At 39.4% G+C, this 19,649-nt stretch overlaps 1 protein-coding gene across 3 annotated transcripts in view; it reads right to left on the reverse strand.

Annotated features, from left to right (window-relative positions):
• Nucleotides 1-19,649, reverse strand: part of LOC128822023 (transducin-like enhancer protein 4) — a 96,941-nt gene that overhangs the window by 40,452 nt on the left and 36,840 nt on the right. For 2 of the 3 annotated variants that reach the window (XM_054003504.1, XM_054003502.1), the window contains exons 6-8: nt 17,725-17,799; nt 2,446-2,650; nt 2,028-2,044 (exon numbers count right to left, since the gene is read on the reverse strand). In XM_054003504.1, the coding sequence (XP_053859479.1) occupies nt 2,028-2,044; nt 2,446-2,650; nt 17,725-17,799 (297 nt within the window). The remainder of the gene's footprint in view (nt 1-2,027; nt 2,045-2,445; nt 2,651-17,724; nt 17,800-19,649) is intronic. The other variant, XM_054003503.1, reaches the window with a different exon arrangement.

The following is a 19,649-nucleotide window of genomic DNA, read 5'->3' on the forward strand; positions in this document are numbered from 1 at the left end:
TTGAACAAGCAACTAACTGCTACTCTGGGCATCACTGAAAACGTCCAAGGAAATCAGCAAACTATTTCACCTTGCAAAGCTGGCAATAAGCCCCATAATGCTGACACACAAGCCAATTCACAACCTGAGCACCGTGCAAGACAAACATCTACTTATCATTTCAAAGTAAACTGCACAAAGTAAATGCCCTTCATTCCTTCTGGAAGCTGTATGAGTAACAGCACTTTTGAATCAATCTCAGAAAAATCAGCCTTTTCAGTACAAATGCTCACCCTAACATCCATGCCAGCAAACACCCCAACACCTCACAAGTCTTACAGAAACATGACTAGCATATATTGTTTAGAAACAGTGAATGGCATATATTCGCAGTTCTCAGTCACTTTCTTGAATGAAATCATCATGGTTTCAACTATATAGGTAAGCTAAGTCATTCAAGAAACCACATGGGTTTGTTCTCTCACAGTTAGGTATCCACCCCACTTGCATTTGTTATTTTGAGTGCAGGAAAAAGGGAAATGGACTAAACTTATCTGTTCACAGTGAAGACTCAGTTTTCTACGGAAATCATCATTAATGTGTGGTCCCACCTCATCACATTAAGCAGTATTAGCCGTTTCCAGCCCTCATGACAAAGAGGCTGAAGTGAAATCCAACACGCTGTTGTCTTATATCGGCAGATAGACGGCTTCAGTGCCTTTTCTGCTCACAGTGAAAACTGACAGTTCCTGTCAGCTCCTGGTTGTTATGCAGAGCCATGTGTGTAACAGCAAAACTGACAGCTATTGGCTCAGTTGCGCTTGGCTGGGACATGTCAGGAGGGCCAGTGGCGGAATGAGTGTGCTGGGATAGGCTGTGGGACATGTCCCCACCTGTAGTTGCCAAGGAACCAAGGTGTCACCTGTTGTGTCAGCCCTGGATGGACAGACCTCTAGTGGGGGCAAAGCCTGCACCCAGAACCATGATTCTCCCAACACCATAAGGGAACACTAGTAATACCTGCCTGACAATATCCTGCTAATCTTGTCTAATGGACACTAGACTCATGCTGTGAACATCTCTTTCATCACTTCCCCAACTCCAAGAATATATTTTCCTAAAAAAAGCATCACTAGAAACTTGACAAACTGTTTCTAAGTGCTCCATAAGGTTGGTACAGGTCTTGCCATTTCTAAGAGAAGTGTATCTTTTCACACTCAGCAGCACCTAATAAGGCTTGACCTTATGTTTCTGAAAACCAAGCAAACTAGGAGAGCAGACCCATCAAGGAAGAGGACAGGGCTAACACACATCTCTCCATCTACAGCATGAAAACCCCAGGAGTAGCTGAGAGACTCTGATGGCTATCAGTATGGAAAAGCACCACATGTCACTGAATCATACTTGTATCTATTACTAAATGCTCAAAATTATGCAAGTTGCAAGGTATGTTACATCTACTTATGAACATCACCTTACACAGGATACAGGTATGCTGCAGAGTCACTAAGAACCTGAAAATTAATGTTTAGAAAACGAAGGCAGAATCCTCAGTGCAAGCTTCCATACCACGTTCATCAGGGTAGAGGGAAGGGCAGCTCACTCCTCTCCAACTACAGGACAGCAGGCAGCACCCCACATCTCCCCCTGTAAGTGACAGAGCTCTCCTTCCTCAACTGCATTATAAGGAAATACCAGAATTACAATACAGAGAGTCCAAATGACTTAAGACTACTGGTTTATTCTTTCTGTCCCAAAAGCTTGGACACAGACCCTAGGCAGACCTTTCTTTCCACCCAAGAACAGCCTTAGTGCTCTTCCAGTAAACTCACTCGTCAGCATGTTGCTTGCAATCCTAGCTGCCCCACTACTAGCCACTGCCTAAATGTGACACACTAGGCTATGCAGGGTGCTGCCAATCAACACAAGCATCACAACCCAGTTCCAGTTTGTGACTTTTTCCACCACTCTGTGCCACACTTCAGAAAAATACAGTGTTCACACAGCTCTGTTGAGCTACCCTTTACACCTACGAAATGGAATCCTACCTTGATGGAGTCTCTGTCTGCGTGCAGAGCAGCCCCCGTGCGTGAGGAGGGGGAGATATGGTGGCAGGGGATGAGCATATGGGGGAAGAAAGAAATAGAAAAATACTAGTTAGTTTACATAAAATTATACATTTATCATACTCTGAAGAAAGAATCCTGATGTCTGTTAAATAATAAATTGCACAGATGTTAACTTTTCTGTACAGTTAATTATTAATGGTGTATAGCCAGATTTATGAAACTGGATTTCTAGCATTTGAACACAATTTCTGGCTAGATAATAAACACTAAAGTAATTAGCTAGGAACTCTTCTGAAAATTGCTCCTCCCTCTTCCTCCTTTGCTTGCTTTAAACAGGAAAATTAAAAAAAAAAAAAAGAAGGAAACCAAAGCCACAGAATCCTTTGGCAGCGCCTACCTCTTTGGTGATCATTATCATGGTGCTTCTTCTCGTCTTTAACTGGGAGGTGGGACTGCCCCCCCAGTGCACTGGAGAGTGCCAGGAGACCAGCACTGCTGCCAATGGGTGGGATGGCTGGAGGCTGCAAGCCCGAGGGATGCGGAGTGAGCGGCACAGGAAGACCATGTCCATGTGACAAGTGCTGGGCCTGGAGTTGTTGCTGCTGTGAAAAACAAAACACAGATATTGAATTTGTTCAGAGAGCTGGGGATTGCCTAACTGATCACCTACATTAACCGTGACTGATCAGATCAATCAATGCATCTAATCGATCCAAGATATCAATGCTCACAAACATCCTTCCTGGTGCCTTAAAAATGTCCAGATGTTTGGACACAACGTATTTGGTAAAACTCAGACTGAACTGGAAAACAACAACAACAACAGAAATTAAAAAATAAAAAAAGAAAGCAAATGAATGTTATCATTTTGGTGAATTTTTTATTTTTTTGACAAAGGTATTATGCTTTTCTCTTTCTAGTAGAAATGCACCATGTATACATCTAATCAAAACATATGTAACTGTAAAAGCAGTAATATAATGAAAAAAAAAAAGCTGAAAATTGAGAAAATTAGTGTTAAACAGTTCTCCTAGCGCTACTGCACAGCATGCAGTGAAAGTTAATTTGAAAGAGAAAACCTGAATTAACAATCCAGAAAAGGAAACTGGTTGCAGCCACCGTTTTAAGCCCTTTAAGTGTCCTCAGCGGTACTTGAGCAAATTACTAAAGAAAATCTAATGTAGCAAGGCTTGGGTCCTCCTGTAGGCTTGCTCAATAATGCTGAAATAATTGGGCACTCTGTGCACGTTTAGTGATGCTCGAATGAAAAGCTAGAGGCCTGCCCTTGTACTCTTCTCTAGCTGCTGACTCTGTGTTGTGACAGGTTTATTTGAGTGGGACTGTGATGCATGCACCAGTAACTGCACTGACAAGAGTTTAAAGTCATTTTTACCAGTACACTGGCAACACAGAGAGAAAGCCCTTGAGAGGTTCGAATTGGAGTTCTTGACCTCAACAACGGCTGCATCAAGCTCTGTGCTATACTAACCACTGTGGGGTAGACAGACTGTTCCTATTCGCTGGGAAGGCAGCGGAAAAAAAACCCTGACAAATCAACAACAAACACCAAACAGGTGAAAAAGTTTAGTTAAATACATCCCAAGAGAGATCTGGTTAGGTCTAAGGCTTATACACTAACTATCCAACTAATTTCTGTTCATTGAAAAAACCACATTACCCCTGAAATTTTCATTTTCAAGCAGTTATTGCTCAGGATAAATCAAATCCTAAGTCCTCTAGGATTATTCTCTCCCACCTGCATGTCTGTACACAGGACTTTAGAAGAAATAAAAACTTAATTTGCTTTGCATAAAACCATTCCACTTTAAACTTTTAAGACTTACTAATATAAAGGTGAGCTGAAAGTAAAAGGCTGCAAGTCACAGCACACCAGATAACCCTTGCAGCACACTTTACACAGAGCTCCCTTGACACCCCACCCTGAAAGTACAGATCCTTCTCTTCTGCTTGGAAACAAACCTCTTGCAATGGAATCAGATTAGCAGCAGCATGCACACATCATCTAATCCAGACCAGTACCAGAGAAAATAGGGCAATGATCTACAAGAAAGCTATGGGGGAATAAAAATACAGAAGAGCGTGGGAGGCAGACACCAAAATCAAAACCCAACAAACAAAAACCCAGACAGAACATTCTTCCAAGTGGAAGAAGGAGGCAAGGGTAAATATTTTTCCTGCTTGCGAACCCATGTCATTCCAGCAGGTGCTCCTTCTTGTAGAATGCATCAAACCCATTTTGCTTGCTTGATGCTCTTATGGCATCATTCTTCATTCTTCAGAATATTAAATTAACGACAATGAAACAAAGTCAGAGAAAATAGTGTATTGTTTAGCTTCAGGGTTTGAAAAGGACTGCCTTACAACAATCTGGCATGCCTTGACTTGGGGAGGGAGGAGAAGAATGAGCAAAAGAAAAGGGATGAACGGAATAATTTGTGTTCTGCTACCTGGTTTTTCTGAACAAGGAATTTCCTATTCCTATTTAAGAATGTGCTATAAACCAGTGCATGAAGATTTCTGTCTGAATCTGCCAGTGGCTTAAAGTAAAGACTTTGAGAAGAGCCTGAGAATATCAACAGTGAGCTTTCCCCTTGTTAACTATTATACTGTCAACTGAAGAGGAACACTCATTACACACTATTGTACAATCCATACAGAACTGCCTACTGACCTACCTAATTTGCATTATATGACCTCCTCTATTGACATAGGATGGTTTCCAAAGAGCTGGAAGAAAACCACACTGTGAACGTAATACCCTTTTTTACTTCTTTGTTAGGAATCTCTCTACATAGCTCACTCAGCAAGACAACAGCACAGACTGAAGCTTGGATGTACTGAATATCATTAATGACTCAGACATAATTGTCTTTAAGAGTAGTAGCCTAGCAGCTTGAGATAACCCAGAACAGCTGGGTTGCCCCAGTCCCTCTTGCCCAAAAATCAGTGTTTTCACTGCAAGTTGAATTGCAGAGAGCTCTGAAAATAACTGCAGCGAGTGGTGAATTAAAAAAACAAACCCAGAGCCTTCCTGCCATAGAGAGCTTTTCTGAAGAGACCAAGTTCTTCCAATAGAAGTAATTGGAACCTGAAATCTGGTAAGAATATGGCCTCAGAAGTGACAAAGTGTCATTCACTTATACAGCAGAATTTTAGTGCCATTAAGTCACTTTGTAACAGCAGAAAGAAAATGCTTTGGTATGAAAACTAGACTGCGAAATAAGTCTAAGCTAAATTTCAGCATAGCTCCACATTTCGTACCACACAAGGATAGTATTGTTGCATACTGTTAGATGGGATGGGAGCAAAACAACAACAGAAGGAGGATCGTGGACTATGACTGGATTGGTATGGGAAAGACTATGAAAGACTCCTCCAATACAAGGGGCAATGCTGAACACCAAAAATGAGGCACTGGTCCAAATCCAGAAACAAGTGAAACACTGAGTAGGTTTTTGCTCTCAAAATATATAAGTGGAAAGGGAAATAGAAGTATATAATCACATAATTAATAAGGCTGTTTGCTAATAGGCTTAGTTAAGAAGGTAAAGATGAAGTGACATCTCTGTCATTTCCTATTACTGTATTAAAATACCTACACAATAACAGCTTGACTTTGTTTTTCCACTGCTTATGGGCATCACTGGTGAGCATCAGGCAGCCTACATGCAGCTTTTTCTTTAAATGGGAAGTTATAGAAAAATGGGCAATTCCTTAGCCCAGTGGGCATGAGATTAATACTACGAAGTGGTAGAAAAGTGTTTTGATAAGTAGCTCCTCTAGTCATCAAAATGCCAAAGTTATGGAGGAGTAAGTATGGAGACAGTTACTCTCCACACACAGAAATATTCACTATGGAAGAAAGTCCACACTTATTTCTGCCTGTAGTATGAATTTAGATCATAAAACCTGACACAATTTAAAAACTTGCAAGGGAAGCCTGAAAATGAGCCAACTGAGCAACTACATAATTTTTTTGAAGTTGCTGTAATGCCTTCTCTTCCCCTTCTCCATCTTCTCTTTAATTTGTTATCTTTGGTCATGTTATTTATGAACTCTTAGCATGTGTAGCATGTGGTTAACTTCAGACAATCCCATCACAGTTGACTACAGTATGTGTAAAGTCAAGCATACATCTTCAGCATTAATGCACAATAGGTGAAAACTTGGAAAGGTAGACTTTATGATGCTGTAAATTTTCCAGAATTATTTGAAAATAAAAACATCAACAGTTACTAGCAAGAAATACACCCTATGGAATTACAAAATAGATTGCAATGTTTTTAAGGTGCATTCAACACACACAAAATGTAAGAGCACAGTGTAAACACAGCAATCAGAAAGAAGCCAAAAAAAGAAGACTGCATTCTTTTTAGCAATAAGTTTAGAAAGATGATAATTTAAATCAGCTGAGTAATAAAAACCTGAAGTAAAGCTTTCAAAACACCTTAACACACGTCAAATAAAGATAACATCTGGCTGCTACTAATGGTATTTTCTTTTCTATATATTCTTCTAGGCTGTCTAGAGTAAGGAATAAAATAACTCCGAAGTCACATGTACACAAACAGGTAAAAAAGATTTGCTGAAGGTTTTTATCTGAGTAACAGTAATTTTTAGAACTATCATTCTAAATTTTGATGCTTAGCTTAATTCTTTTCCCAACACATCTTAAGAGATCAACTTTTAAGTAAAATGTGCTAACAAACCCACTAACAAATTAGCTTTGAATGCTCTCTTGTTATAGTCAGCACATTCAAAGCCTATTTTCCTGGAAGACGTTCAAGTTTTTACTGGATACTTTCCAAGCAACTCTGTGTTGCACTAATCTACCTCTTTCCCTCTTACAGACCCTGAGAAGTCACGGCCATTACTCAAACAACCTGGACATACTACTCTAACCTGAAGGCATTTCTAATGTTAACAAACTGATGTCTCAAAAACATATTTTCTCTTTTATATTTTTACATATGTTCACTACTCGTACCTGCAACACTGCTAGAAGAGGACCTCAAAAAAGCTGAATCAAATAGTTTCACTGTTTGTTTGAAATGAGTTAAGTGATGTGGTTGGTTGCTCAGAGTGAATCATTAGTAAAATAACATACAGACAAAACAGAACCCAAGATGAAGAGAAAACAAAGACATAAAAACAATGGCTCAAGAGTACACCATATCAATGTCAGTGGTTTGAAAACCAGCAAAGGCAACACAGTTACGAGTGTACTTAAGATTATATGAACTTTTATCTGTTGTGCCTGTTCACACCCTTGATGTGATCTGCACTGTTTGTACTTCCTTTGTACTGTTCTCTCTCTGTTGGCAGATATTTAAAAAACAAATAAAAGAAGTTTTTCTGATGTTATGATACAAGACACCAAAACAGCCCACAAAGAGAGTCATATAGCAGTTCCTCCAGTGGAAAGGTTCTGGAGCTACATGGATATATCCCAAATAATGGGTTTGCATAAAGAAACAATGGTACTGATGCAGAGCAGAACAAATTACTACCCTTACTCTTTAAAGGGAGAGTGAGCATTTTGAAAATTATTACAGTACCCAGACTAAAAGGAAATACCCTGGTGGAAATCCTACTACAGACCACTAAGATGAAGATGCAGACAAAATATTCTATAAGCAGCTAGCAGAATTCTCAGAATCACAGGCCCTTCCTCTGATAAGGGATGTCAACTTATTTATGCTGGAAATACAACACAACAGAAAGAAAACAGTCCAGGAGGTTCCTGGAGGACAATTTCCTGACACAGTAGGGATGAGAGGACAACAGGGGCTGGTGCCCCACTGGACCTGCTGTTTGTGAACAGATAAGGATTAGTGAGAAAGGTGCTGGTCAGAGGCCATCTTGGCCCAGCCAGCATGGATTTATGAAAAAGCACATCCTCCACATCCTGTGGATGCTGTCTATAAGGACTTTAGTAAAGCTTTTGACACGTTTTCTCATAGCATTCTCTTGGAGAAACTGGCTTCTCATGGTGTGGATGAATGCCCTCTTTGCAGGATAAACTGACTGGAAGGTTGGGGCCGCAGTGTTAGTGAGTAGAATTACACCAGCTGGCAGCCCAGGGCTCAGAGTTGAAGATAGCTTTGCTGAACAACCTTACTGACAATCTGGACAAGGGGATTGAGTGTCCCCTCATTCAGCTGGCAGATGACACCACACTGGGCAGGAGGGCAGGAAGGCTCTGCTGAGTGTTCTTGACTGCATCAATGAGTCAAGCCTAATGGAATAAGGTTCAAAAAGACCAAGTCACAACAGCCCTATGCACTGCTACAGGCTGGAGGCAGGGTGGCTGGAGACCTGACTGGTGGAAAAAGACCTGGGAGTGCTGGTTGACAGCAGCTGAACATGAGCCAGCATGTGCCCAGGTGGCCAGGAAGGCCAATGGCATCCTGGCCTTTATCAGCAATAGTGTGGATAGCAGGAGCAGGGAAGGGATCATTGCCCTGTACTCCCACTGGTGCGGCCACACCTGGAGTTCTGTGTCCAGTTCTGGGCCCCTCAATTCAAGAAAGACATTGAGATGCTGGAGTGTGTCCACAGAAGGGCAACAGAACAAGTGAAAGGGTCCAGAACATAAGTCCAGACCAGAGTCCGGAGTAGCTAAGGCAGCTGGGGCTGTCTGGACTGGAGAAAAAGAGGCTCAGGAGACATTATCACTGTCTACAACAGCCTGAGAGGAGGTTCTAGTGCAGCAGAAGTTAGTTTCTTTTACCAGGCAATTGGCTATTGGATGAGAGGAAATGGCCTCAGGTTGTGCCAGGGGAGGTTTAGATTGGATATTAGGAAAAACCTCTTCACTGAAAACACAGTCATGCATCAGAACATGCATCTCCATGGCCAGAGAGGTGGTGGAACCACCATAACTGGGGAAGCACTCAGAAAAACTTCTAGATATGGCACCTGGGAACACGGTTTAATTGTGAACACAGTGGTATTGGTCTGATGGTTTGATTCAATGATCTTAGAAGTCTTTTCCAAAAAAATTCTGTGATTCTATGAAATGTATCAGCAATTCGTGGAAACTCTAAGTGCTCAGATGCAACTGGTCTACTAGAAAATTTGGATGTGTCAGTTCACAAAGGGGAATGAATACAGACCTTAAAAATCCAGGAATAAGAATGAAAAATTATGAAAAAGGAGACAGAATAAGGAGCAGACTAGTAATAATAATAAGGATAGCATACATAATAATGCTTTTTTCTTTTTTTTTTTTTTTTTTAAGAATCAAATGCCATGCTACTTGCTCTCTAAGATTCAGCAGTTTATGTCTTTGAGGATGCTGATTCCACAGAAGGAAAGCAAGCCCTACTGACAAAACTAAGGGGAGAAGGAAAAAAATCAATAGCTGTCATTAATCAGAAGAAGAGCATTTAGAGCTCCTACATAAATAACAAAGAAACCATCAGAATCATATCTCTACAAATTGCTTCAAAGATCTTTTAAGTGATCTAGGAACAAAAAGTCATCTCCCAAATCATACTGTGGGACGAAAGGCAATATATGCAGAGCACATTTCCGTTCTTAATCATATATATGGGAACATCTGTCAGGGTACATGTTTCATCATTTGTCCTCCCTTCCACTCTAATGACTATTTTTCACCCAGCGAAACAGCATAGATAGAGAACAAAAAATTAATACAACCTACTAACAAATAAAAGATTAATGGCCAAGAACTGGACATAATCTTATAAAGGGAAAACCCTAGTCCTCTGCAAAAGGCTAAGTTTACCTTCCCACGGTATTAGAGTTCCTTCTTCTGATTGCAGGACTTCACCTCAATTTCACACTGGAGGTGGAGGGAGGAAAAATTAAACTCTTCAAAATCACTTTCTATTATCATTTAATAAAGGGTAGAAATTCCCACATAAATCACAGAACTTAAAACTCTCTTCTTCCTTCTCCCCCATCCATTTCTATTTAAGGTAAAGAAAATCCACATCTGCCAGAGAAGGCAGAAACCACAAATTGTAAGCTAAAGGCCTTGCCATGAGGTGTGCCAGTAGTGTGATAGGTGCCTTGACATACCAAACCTCTGCTTCAAAATCTTTTCACACAGACCAGTGCAAAAAATAACAAGGCAGCAAATCTGTGTATTCTGCTATGCATAAACAGATGGCAAAATTAATCTCTGTCTAAGCAGGTGAACACTGGTTCAGGTACCTTATTTACCAAATGCTCCACTAATGTCCTATCCATAGACACTGGGAAGAGATTTTTTTCTCCTCTGGACTAACAGTAAAAAGACAACATCTCTGTTGGGACTTTGTAAATTTTGGTCCTTTCCTTTATAAATGAGAGTAACGTCTGTGCTTTTCCCAGCAGACTTCTAAATAATCTTCTAGGGTCACCACAGTAAATAGTTTCTGAAACCGTGCATTAAAAAGTGAAAAAGTTACCATCTGAAATGTATCACAAATCAAACAATAAAAGCTAGAAGTTAAGCAATGGCACTGGTAACAGAGAGGTTCAAGTGGCTAAATCTATATACAATTCTATTACCAGAGCTTTTAAAAGTGGCAACTAAAATTCACTTCTAAGATTCCTCACAAGGTATGGTTTTAGAGCCATGTAATACAATGTAAGAATATAAAATAGAGGCATGTTATGCATCTCACAGATACATTTCTCTAATGCATCTTATCAAGTTAATCCTTACGAAGTCAAATTTCTACATAGCAATTACTGAGAAGCAGAGATTCTTTAACTGTAAGTGCTCACACCATGTTTCTTCATGCTTACAGCATACAAGTACACACTGTGTTGGATTTCAGCAAGTCGTCTTTCCTTGAGATAAAAACCTGGGTTGTGCAGACTGATCCATTCTTTCCAACCCATTCTGTGTCTGTAAAGATGGCTATTTCTGATGCAGCTGTGGTCCTGTGCAGAGGACTGTAATGCCTGCTCTTCTTGGAGGTGAGCAGCCTCTATCCGTAAGTGTTGGGACATGTGGATACCATTACCTCTCTCCAAGCAGATTTCACTACACAATGTTGTGTTCTGCCTCTTTAATGTAGTGCCCATTAGCCAGTAACTGAAACTTAAAGTGAATTATTTTGCTTTAGTGAAGTTTCCTGGTTGCAGTGGCTTCGATAAAGAAAGGTCTTGACAAGGATCAAAATCACCTGGATTTAAGTTGCAGCCCCAAGACTGTGGAAGGATCAACTTTCTTTTTGCCTTAGCCTCTTTACAAAGTATAATAGGGAAAGCAGTAGACCCCTGTTCCACAAACATTCCTTGAGTTAGTTCATCAGTGTTTGTGATGCATTCATACACCCAAGGCCATGACTATGGAGAATTCGCCAAGCAATAAGCAAGTAACAGCCTTGCTTACAAAAATCAAACATTCTGAAATATCAGACAATGTAAGAATTTAAGACCTCCTAAATTCCTTCTTCGTCCATGGACTTAACATGTTGAAATACTCTGCTTATGCAGTACTTCAGTGTCCATCCCAGTTAAGCACTAGAGCCCTTGCTCTGGTCCTACATTTAAGACTGAAGACATGAAAAGTACTATCCACCCACCTGAAGCAAAGCAAACATTTAACTGACCCACTCTACAATAGAGTCTTGGTCCTCATTCACTGCTGTAGGCAGAAGCCTACGAAGTGTGGTTGGGAAGAAGTATAGGTGGCAAATATATGACCTTGTTTAGGGATGGTATCAGAACTCCTGTAGTATGAAACCATGATATAATAGCACCTTTCTTTAAGCCATTCTGTATAGTAAGGTTATCTATTCAAATAGACAGCATTGTAAATGAGTACATAAACATTGCTAATTTTGCAGTCAAGTGGTTTTGGAAAATCCCTGTCTTCATATTACTTCAAAACACAACAGATAGACTTTTTCTTTTTTTTTCCAGAAAACTGTATAAAGCTATCACTGAAGGCAATACATAGCATATAGTAGACAAAAATGGAGCACAACACAACCGTATATGGTTGGCAACAGCTTCCACTTACTGGAGTACAGACCCCACTGGCAACAGTATTGTCTGCTTTCTACAGCGTGAGAAGTGAAAGCACACAAATGTAAGTAATAAATAAAATACAAATATAAGTCATAAATAAAATAAAAATGTTCATGTTACAGAATATCACAAAAATTCTCCACAAGACTCTTCATATCTGCACTGAATAACCCTAATTTAAAAAACGAGATACAACAGTCACACAACTTTGACACCAGCATTTGTAAAACCTGAGAAACGTGGAGGCCAAGATCAGCTCTTCTGCCTGATGAGATCCGGGTGTACAAGCTACAGCACTCGTGTCATACGTGTTTAGTTAAGCAGAATGAGCAAAGGCCTCTGGCACCAGCATACTGGCAGTGAAACACTGTAAGTGGTCAGCACTTCATACTGCAACACCACTGACTGCTCATATAGTGATAGACAAATATAAATTCAACTAGCTACCACAGCTACTGAAACCAGGAGAAAAAGTAGAAGACAGTGTCAGCCCACTCTACGTGTAGCAACAGTATTTAAAATCCATCCTCAGCAATACGGGACCTGGAAATTGCTTACATTCCAATTAATTCCCTCAAAAATCCCTAAAAAGATAATTTTCAGTTTCTTTAAATGAAGATGCTGCATATGGAAGAGATTTATTTAAATCAGACCTCACCTTCAAGGCTCTCTCTGAGGCTGGCACATGGGAATAAAGGAACAAGATGATAAATTCCTCAAAAACACCTCTTTGTAACCAAAAAACAGGGTGTCTTTAACTTAGCTGGATTTCAGGTGAGTAATTCAAAACCAAAAATGCTCACCCAAAAAGCCTTCTACAAATCAATTTCAGTCTCTAGGTAGAATTAAAATATTTGCAGAAGCATATCACCACTCAGTAACTCAGCGAACGAGGGTAATTAAATGGGGAGCAATGGATTTCAACATTTCCTTCAGGTACACAAATAAACATAACTCGAAGCATATAGCTATTAAGTCAACCTCTACTGTCCCACTTTAACAACCTGTGTACAATATACAGCAGACCACCAACTTGTTTTACAGAACTTAAGCTTCAACCACTGGTTGTCATACCTTGAATGAGCAAAAAAGAAGAGCTGGAGAAAGAAGTGTCTGCTGTCCCATGCTACAACACATTTGTTCTAACTGCCCTTGCTCATCCTCCCTGACACCACCATTTATGAATTCACACACCTGGGCAGGAACAACTTTTCCATACAAACTGTGTACTGGTTCAAGTAGAAAACCCTCACTCCTCCTCACAGCACCCACACACATGAGCCAGAAACAAGCCGCCATCTGAGAGGAGCAGGAGATGCCTCTTCATGTTAAGCAGCATTTGGCATCTGCAACCCTAGACAAGGAGTCACGGCAATCATGGCAGGCACTGAGGCCAACTCTTCATTTCAAGTTGTGTGTACTTATCTGTACCACACTGCTTTCAAAGGCTTCCGTGCCTATTTTCTAAACAGCTGCTGTTCTCCAGAGCTGTAAAACAATCACTCTCTTGAAAGCAAACAAAAATTACAGACCTTTTGAGATGGGTCAAACAAGCACCTTGGCCTCAAACACAGGGTAGAAATTGTGACAAACAGTGCATTTAAGAAGAAACATTTTAACATAGTAATTATATGTGACAAGACAGAAGGAGTCCTTTCTTTCAGTAACTGCCATTTGCTTATTTTTTAAGAAGATAATAAAAGCGGCATGATAAAACAAAATGCTTAAAAATTAAACCAAAGCCATTCTTTTTTCACCCAGATGCATAGAATGGTAAAGAAAAAGAATTATTTCAATCATTTCCTTAGTAATACACGTAATATTTAAATAGATTTAATAGTGCTGCTCCAAACCAATGAATTATGAGTTTAAAACCTATTAAAATGTAATGTTTTTTTCCTGAGCTGAGGAGAGAGAGATTTAAATTCACTGAATTTTAATATTTCAGCTTGAGCTGCAGGAGGTAGAGAAAGTCCAAATGAACTATTCCATCAGCACCATTCAAGCATGAACATTTTAATCAGTTTTACTTCCTTGGAGTTCTCCAACACAGTTTACGCTGTCATTCTGAAAGCACTTAACACAGAGGGTGTGAAAAACCACCAAGGCTTGTTATTGCCTTCACAATTGATGGCAAATAATTTTGCAGACTTCCTATCATTAAAATGTCACTACTAAAAATTGAGGTTCAGCATTTCTTGTGCTAAACTGCATTTTCTTTGAACACCATCACATACCTGTTCTTAAGTTTTTGGTACATTTATCTCTCTCCATGTGATAAGCAGGCACACAAGCCTTCATTTCTGCCTTACTACCCAACTGCAGTTGAAAAATTACTATTTTAAACAGATAAAATTCCTAAAAAGTTACGAGTTAATTCCCTGGTTCCCTTATTAAAATGTAACCACACTCACACAGCATGTTCCAATTGTATAGTGTAATGGATTAAAGAAAACAAACCCAACATTTTAAGAAAGTTAGATGACTCAGTTTATTAATAAAGGAAAAAGTAGCTCTGGATGTGCACTACAGACTGCCCTGAGCAAGAATGCTGCAACACACTGCCCATGGCAAACACCAGAGGTAGACCCTGGATGCCTGCAGATTTTACAGTCCTCCTGCAGTATGTTTATGATATACCCAGTTTTGGTTTAGCTTTTGTCACTGCATCTCTCCAGAAGATGATAGATGATATTTAACTTGTTTGAGCCCATCAATAGTTTTAAACTGAACATGACCTGTGAAAGAAGTCATTATAACTCTGCTTCGTTCCATTAAACATAACTAGTTTATTGTCAGGAGAACAGGCAGTCTCTCTGGGTTCCGGGCTCACTTCAGTATTTTGCATTTAAACTGCATGTATCAGTGATTTGGTTCATTTACCAATGAAGATAGAATAATATTGCAAAGTTAAAAGGTGCTTCATCAGATTCCATTAAATCAGAGCACATTCATACAAAAATATATACATGTGAAACACAAAGAGAGATATGATCTGTGCACTTTCAATTCTTTCCTTGAGCCACACTCCATTCTGGTAGCATGAATTTTTAACTCAAGGCCAAAGTTGCTCTGTTTGAACCAAGAGAGTTTAGTGTGAGTGAGGTGAACCAAATAGGATGCCACAAAATAGAGACCTAAGCTACAATCTTATTTCAAAAACTCCAAATGCTTCTTCTGTTTCTGTCTGATACATAGTTCAATAGGTTAAACAAACATTGGAAGCTTTTAAAATACCATAGGGTTAAAAGAACACAAACCCTGCCAGACTTACTAAACAGAAAAATAACATAAGACAACATAATCAGATACATAAAAACCCCACGCTTTCCAATTATGTTAATTGTTTTATTTTTATTGGTATTCACTTTACAAAGTATGACAAGCCTTTTCTAGCCCTGTGCTACATTTTCAGACTTTAAATCTCTCTAAGTGCAGACATAACACTGTTGTGGGATTCTTGCAATATGATCATAAGCTTATTAGATAACTTGTGCTCCTGTTTATTCCATTTTTAAAAAATTAATCACTAAAAGACTGCATGAGATTACTTATCTATAAACCTAATGAGTACACAATTTCAGTCTGTATTGCTCCTGTTTTTCTAAAATTAAAGGGGAACACACAGTATTTCCTAAGTCAACATAAAACAGCTGAGCGAAAAAAGGTAGGTAAAAATCAGGCTTGTGAGGGAGGCAAGGGCTGGCCGACTTTAATGCACAAACCCAAAGTCTGAGAGTTTAGAGAAGTTTGAGACAATAGAATTTCAGTTGACATGAAAAGATAAATTCAGACAGAAAGAGAAAAGAAAATTTACTTCTCTCTGGTGGGGGGAAGACCAAGAGAATTACTGCCAGGCTGCCAGACAAGTGTCTCATCTGTTTATTTTCATTCTGTGTGGTTTAGTGGTCCAACAAAGCAGGACAAATTTAAGTAACTAGTATGACAGCCAGTATTTGTAACATCACACACTTTACACTTGCTTCCTTTACTAGAAATCAAGTTTCTTTTTGTAGCCTCTCTAATGCAAACAGAGGTGAATGGCAAAAACGTGCACAGGTAGACTGTGAAGTATGAGTGTGCACATACACACAAAACCACACATGCACATAGACACATGTGCCACAAATGCACATGCAGCACACACATATAAAAACTTTAACAAAAAAGCCAACCTTTAGCTACTTACTTTATGCAAATAATGTTAATAAAAGGCAATATTTTTGGTTAGGTAATGAAAACTAATTGGGAAATTATTTATTTCCCACTCTCCCCACTGGAGCATAATAGACATACAACAAATGTTATTCATGATTCTACACAATGCGCTCTGATTCACCCCCTTCTTTCTAACGGGCACTTCAGAGGAAATAAGGGTTACTCTTTTCCATTTATAATTTCTAATTGACTACCAGTGCTTTCTTGTGGTCAGAGGTATACAAAATAAAGTAAGAAACAGCCTATTAAAAACAAGCTACAATCAGACCGCTGCTCTAAACTACTGTCAGCAATGATCAGAAAGTCCTGATTTCCTTGTTAAAAGACAGAGGCATAACTGAAGCCGTATCTTCACTTCAGACTGATTATTCGGCGACCCTTATCCACATCTTCATTCAGCAATTTGAATTTTAATGAAAGTAAATGGAATAATTAGCATTTCAAAGTGTGCGTGATACACTGAATAAAAAAAGAAAAATACTTTTATGTATAATCTATACACAAAAGAAAAAGCATTTGGGAGGATGCAGAAGATAAGAAGTACAGTTGTAGTGTCTTCATTAGAATAACTAAAACAACTGCTTGCTTCAGCTGCATAATTATACAGGAGAATAATGTGTTATTAAGCTACGACTTCTCACCTTATTTTATGTAGTGTGAACAGCCAGAGTTTTTGTTGTTATGTCTCTTCTTCAGTTATAAAATATAAACACACCTATAAAATTTCTGTACTGGGCTAATACCACTGTCAGCAAAGGGGCTCCACACACCTGTATTTATAGATGACTAAGAGCAGGATACCTATAAGCACACTGGGGATGAGTTTTTCTGCTGCTGATCTTGGTTGTATGTTTGGGTATTTTGGTTTTCATGGGTATGTTTTGGTTGGTTGGTTTGGTACGTGGTTGCTTTTTTTGGTTTTTTAAAGTAACAGCTATTTTTTGATGTAAAAATAAAAACTGTGGTTAATACTCAGAGTCTTGAACCAACATGCAGAAAAAGATGTGGGCAGCAAGGATGGGGAAAAAAGTCTATTCTATCAAGGGTACCTGTTACCATGGCTGCAGAAGCAGACTGGCAGTTGGTATACAAAGGAAACAATGTTACTTAAGTAGAACAATTAACAAAAAAAAACAAAAAAAAAAACAAAAAAAAAAAAAAAAAAAAAAAAAAAAAAAAAAAAAAAAAAAAACAGATACTGAGCCTGCTTTGGGGAGTAGATACAACACAGACATTAATTACTCCATTACTCTTCTTGGCACAGTGCAAGCAAAAGTCTTCAGGTAGTAACCAGCTTTTATGAAGGTCAAGCTACTGAACTTCACCACTTCACCACTACCCACCTTTTCCCCACCTGATGGAAATGAGTTCATGCAAGAGAGAAAGAAAATGAAGAGCTATTTACAAACACTATCAGAGCTAAAATGGAAAGACCACATACCCCAATGATTGCGTTCAGTTCTGCCATGGTCACTTGTTTGGCACGCTCCACAGCCTGCACCACTTGTTGCTGGTGCTATAAATGAAGATCAGAAACAGAGTAAAATTATTTGCTTTCTAAATTATTAAGCACAGATTCTTACTTTTACTGTTTTTATCTGTTTTTCTAAGACATGCAGGATCTGAAGTAACTGTTCTCTAATAGACAGGCACATAGTCTGTTCGTAAGTAAAAATACATAGGCAAGGGGAGGATTTTTATCTTTATGCCATCACATGCTGGGAATTACACCTTTGCTTCCTGAAGAGCTCTTTCACAACCTGGCTAAATGGGAAGCTGTCTTCCTTTTGTTCATCAGCAGAGCGTGCTTTTGAATTTAAATGCCATCTTCAAATGTAAGCCTCTTTCCTTACAGCCATGGAAACTTTATGAAGAAACCCCACCCAGTTTTCTGAAAAGGTGTGTCTTTTCAACAAGCACACAGCAACCACATCACTGAAGAATATACATATTCTCCTTCTAGGTTCATTTCAAAGCAGCCCAACAGTAAGAAGAAAATTTAAAATAACATTCACAAAATCTACCAAACATGTGAAAGAGACCTAATTATTTCAATCCCCAACGTGTAAATTTTAATAGCTTTAAAAAGTCCATAAAAAACACATGGTCTAATTAATAACACAGTTTACAAACTCCAGCGGTTTTATCAATTTGAGTGATACTGTATTCCTGCACTAAATTCAAAATGGCTGTATGTTGAAAGCTGGCTGGTATTTATTTGAAAACATCAACTACAAAGAAAATAAGGTTCTCATCTTGCAACCAGATCCATGCCTGTTCAGACCTCCACCAGTGGCAAATTAATCTTCACAGGCAGCCTCGCAGAATCAGGATGACACAAAACAAATAGGTGCAAGGAGGGGTCATGGAGAACTGTGAGTGGGTTGTGTGATCATCACTGAGAGTGAGACATTGTTGATTTACAGCCACAGGTTGAACAGAAAAAAAGGAGGGAGGTCCTGACAATCTGGAGGGGTGCAAAAACTGTAACAATGAAACATGAGCTTTGCATCAAAACTAACATCCAGATGTTTATTGGCACAAAGTTTAAGAGAAAAGTTTCGAAGGTCCCTTTAAAGATTCAAGTTTGCCCTCCCATGGCTGTGTATACGGGCAGAACAGAGCCAAGGTACAGACAACTTGTACAGCAACTCCTCCTCTGCATCCTCAGCAGAAGCCAGAAGTTGCATAAAATAAAACAAGGACACAAATCCTCAAGGCCACTTCCAACTCAAGAGTTAGGTGAAGAGCATCAGGACTCCCCAGAGAGCACCCTAAGCCCCAATGCAGGAGGGGCTAAAAGGGGAGGGGCTGTAAAAAAGGGTGCTGCTACTTCAGGGGCTTGGCAGGCCCAGATTTCACAATTCTCAGTGCAACACACAAACAAAAATGGCATTTTCACTTACAAGCCCTCTTGCATAAAATTTCTCAGGGCAAGGAAAAACAAACCTAAAACCCACCCATAACTGTATGTCCTGATTTTGGCCTGTACAGAGTTATTTTTACGCAGCAGCCATGAGGTTTGGGTGTATCTGGGCTGTTCTATACCACTGCACCACATTGCTTCAGGGCAAAAATAAGGGACTCTTGGGCTTCCAGAAGAAATTGCTTTTGGTCCAGGAAAGCATGGCAGCTGGAGGATCTGTCTTTCATTGGTTTTTGGTCCTGGGCTAGGTGAGCAATTTTGCTTGTATATGAGCCTCTCTCCATACATTTTTGTTTTTAGCATTTTTGCTATTACTGTCTGTTTTCTTATCTCATGGCTGTTTCTAGTAATTTGTTATTATCTCAAATTCTTTCTCCCATGGAGGAAGGTGGTGGGGGAAGTGGCTGCATGGTCTTCTTCTTAGTGGGAACACTAAACTG

This window comes from Vidua macroura, chromosome Z (assembly GCF_024509145.1).
Source record: "Vidua macroura isolate BioBank_ID:100142 chromosome Z, ASM2450914v1, whole genome shotgun sequence".
Classification (NCBI taxonomy): Eukaryota; Metazoa; Chordata; class Aves; order Passeriformes; family Viduidae; genus Vidua; species Vidua macroura.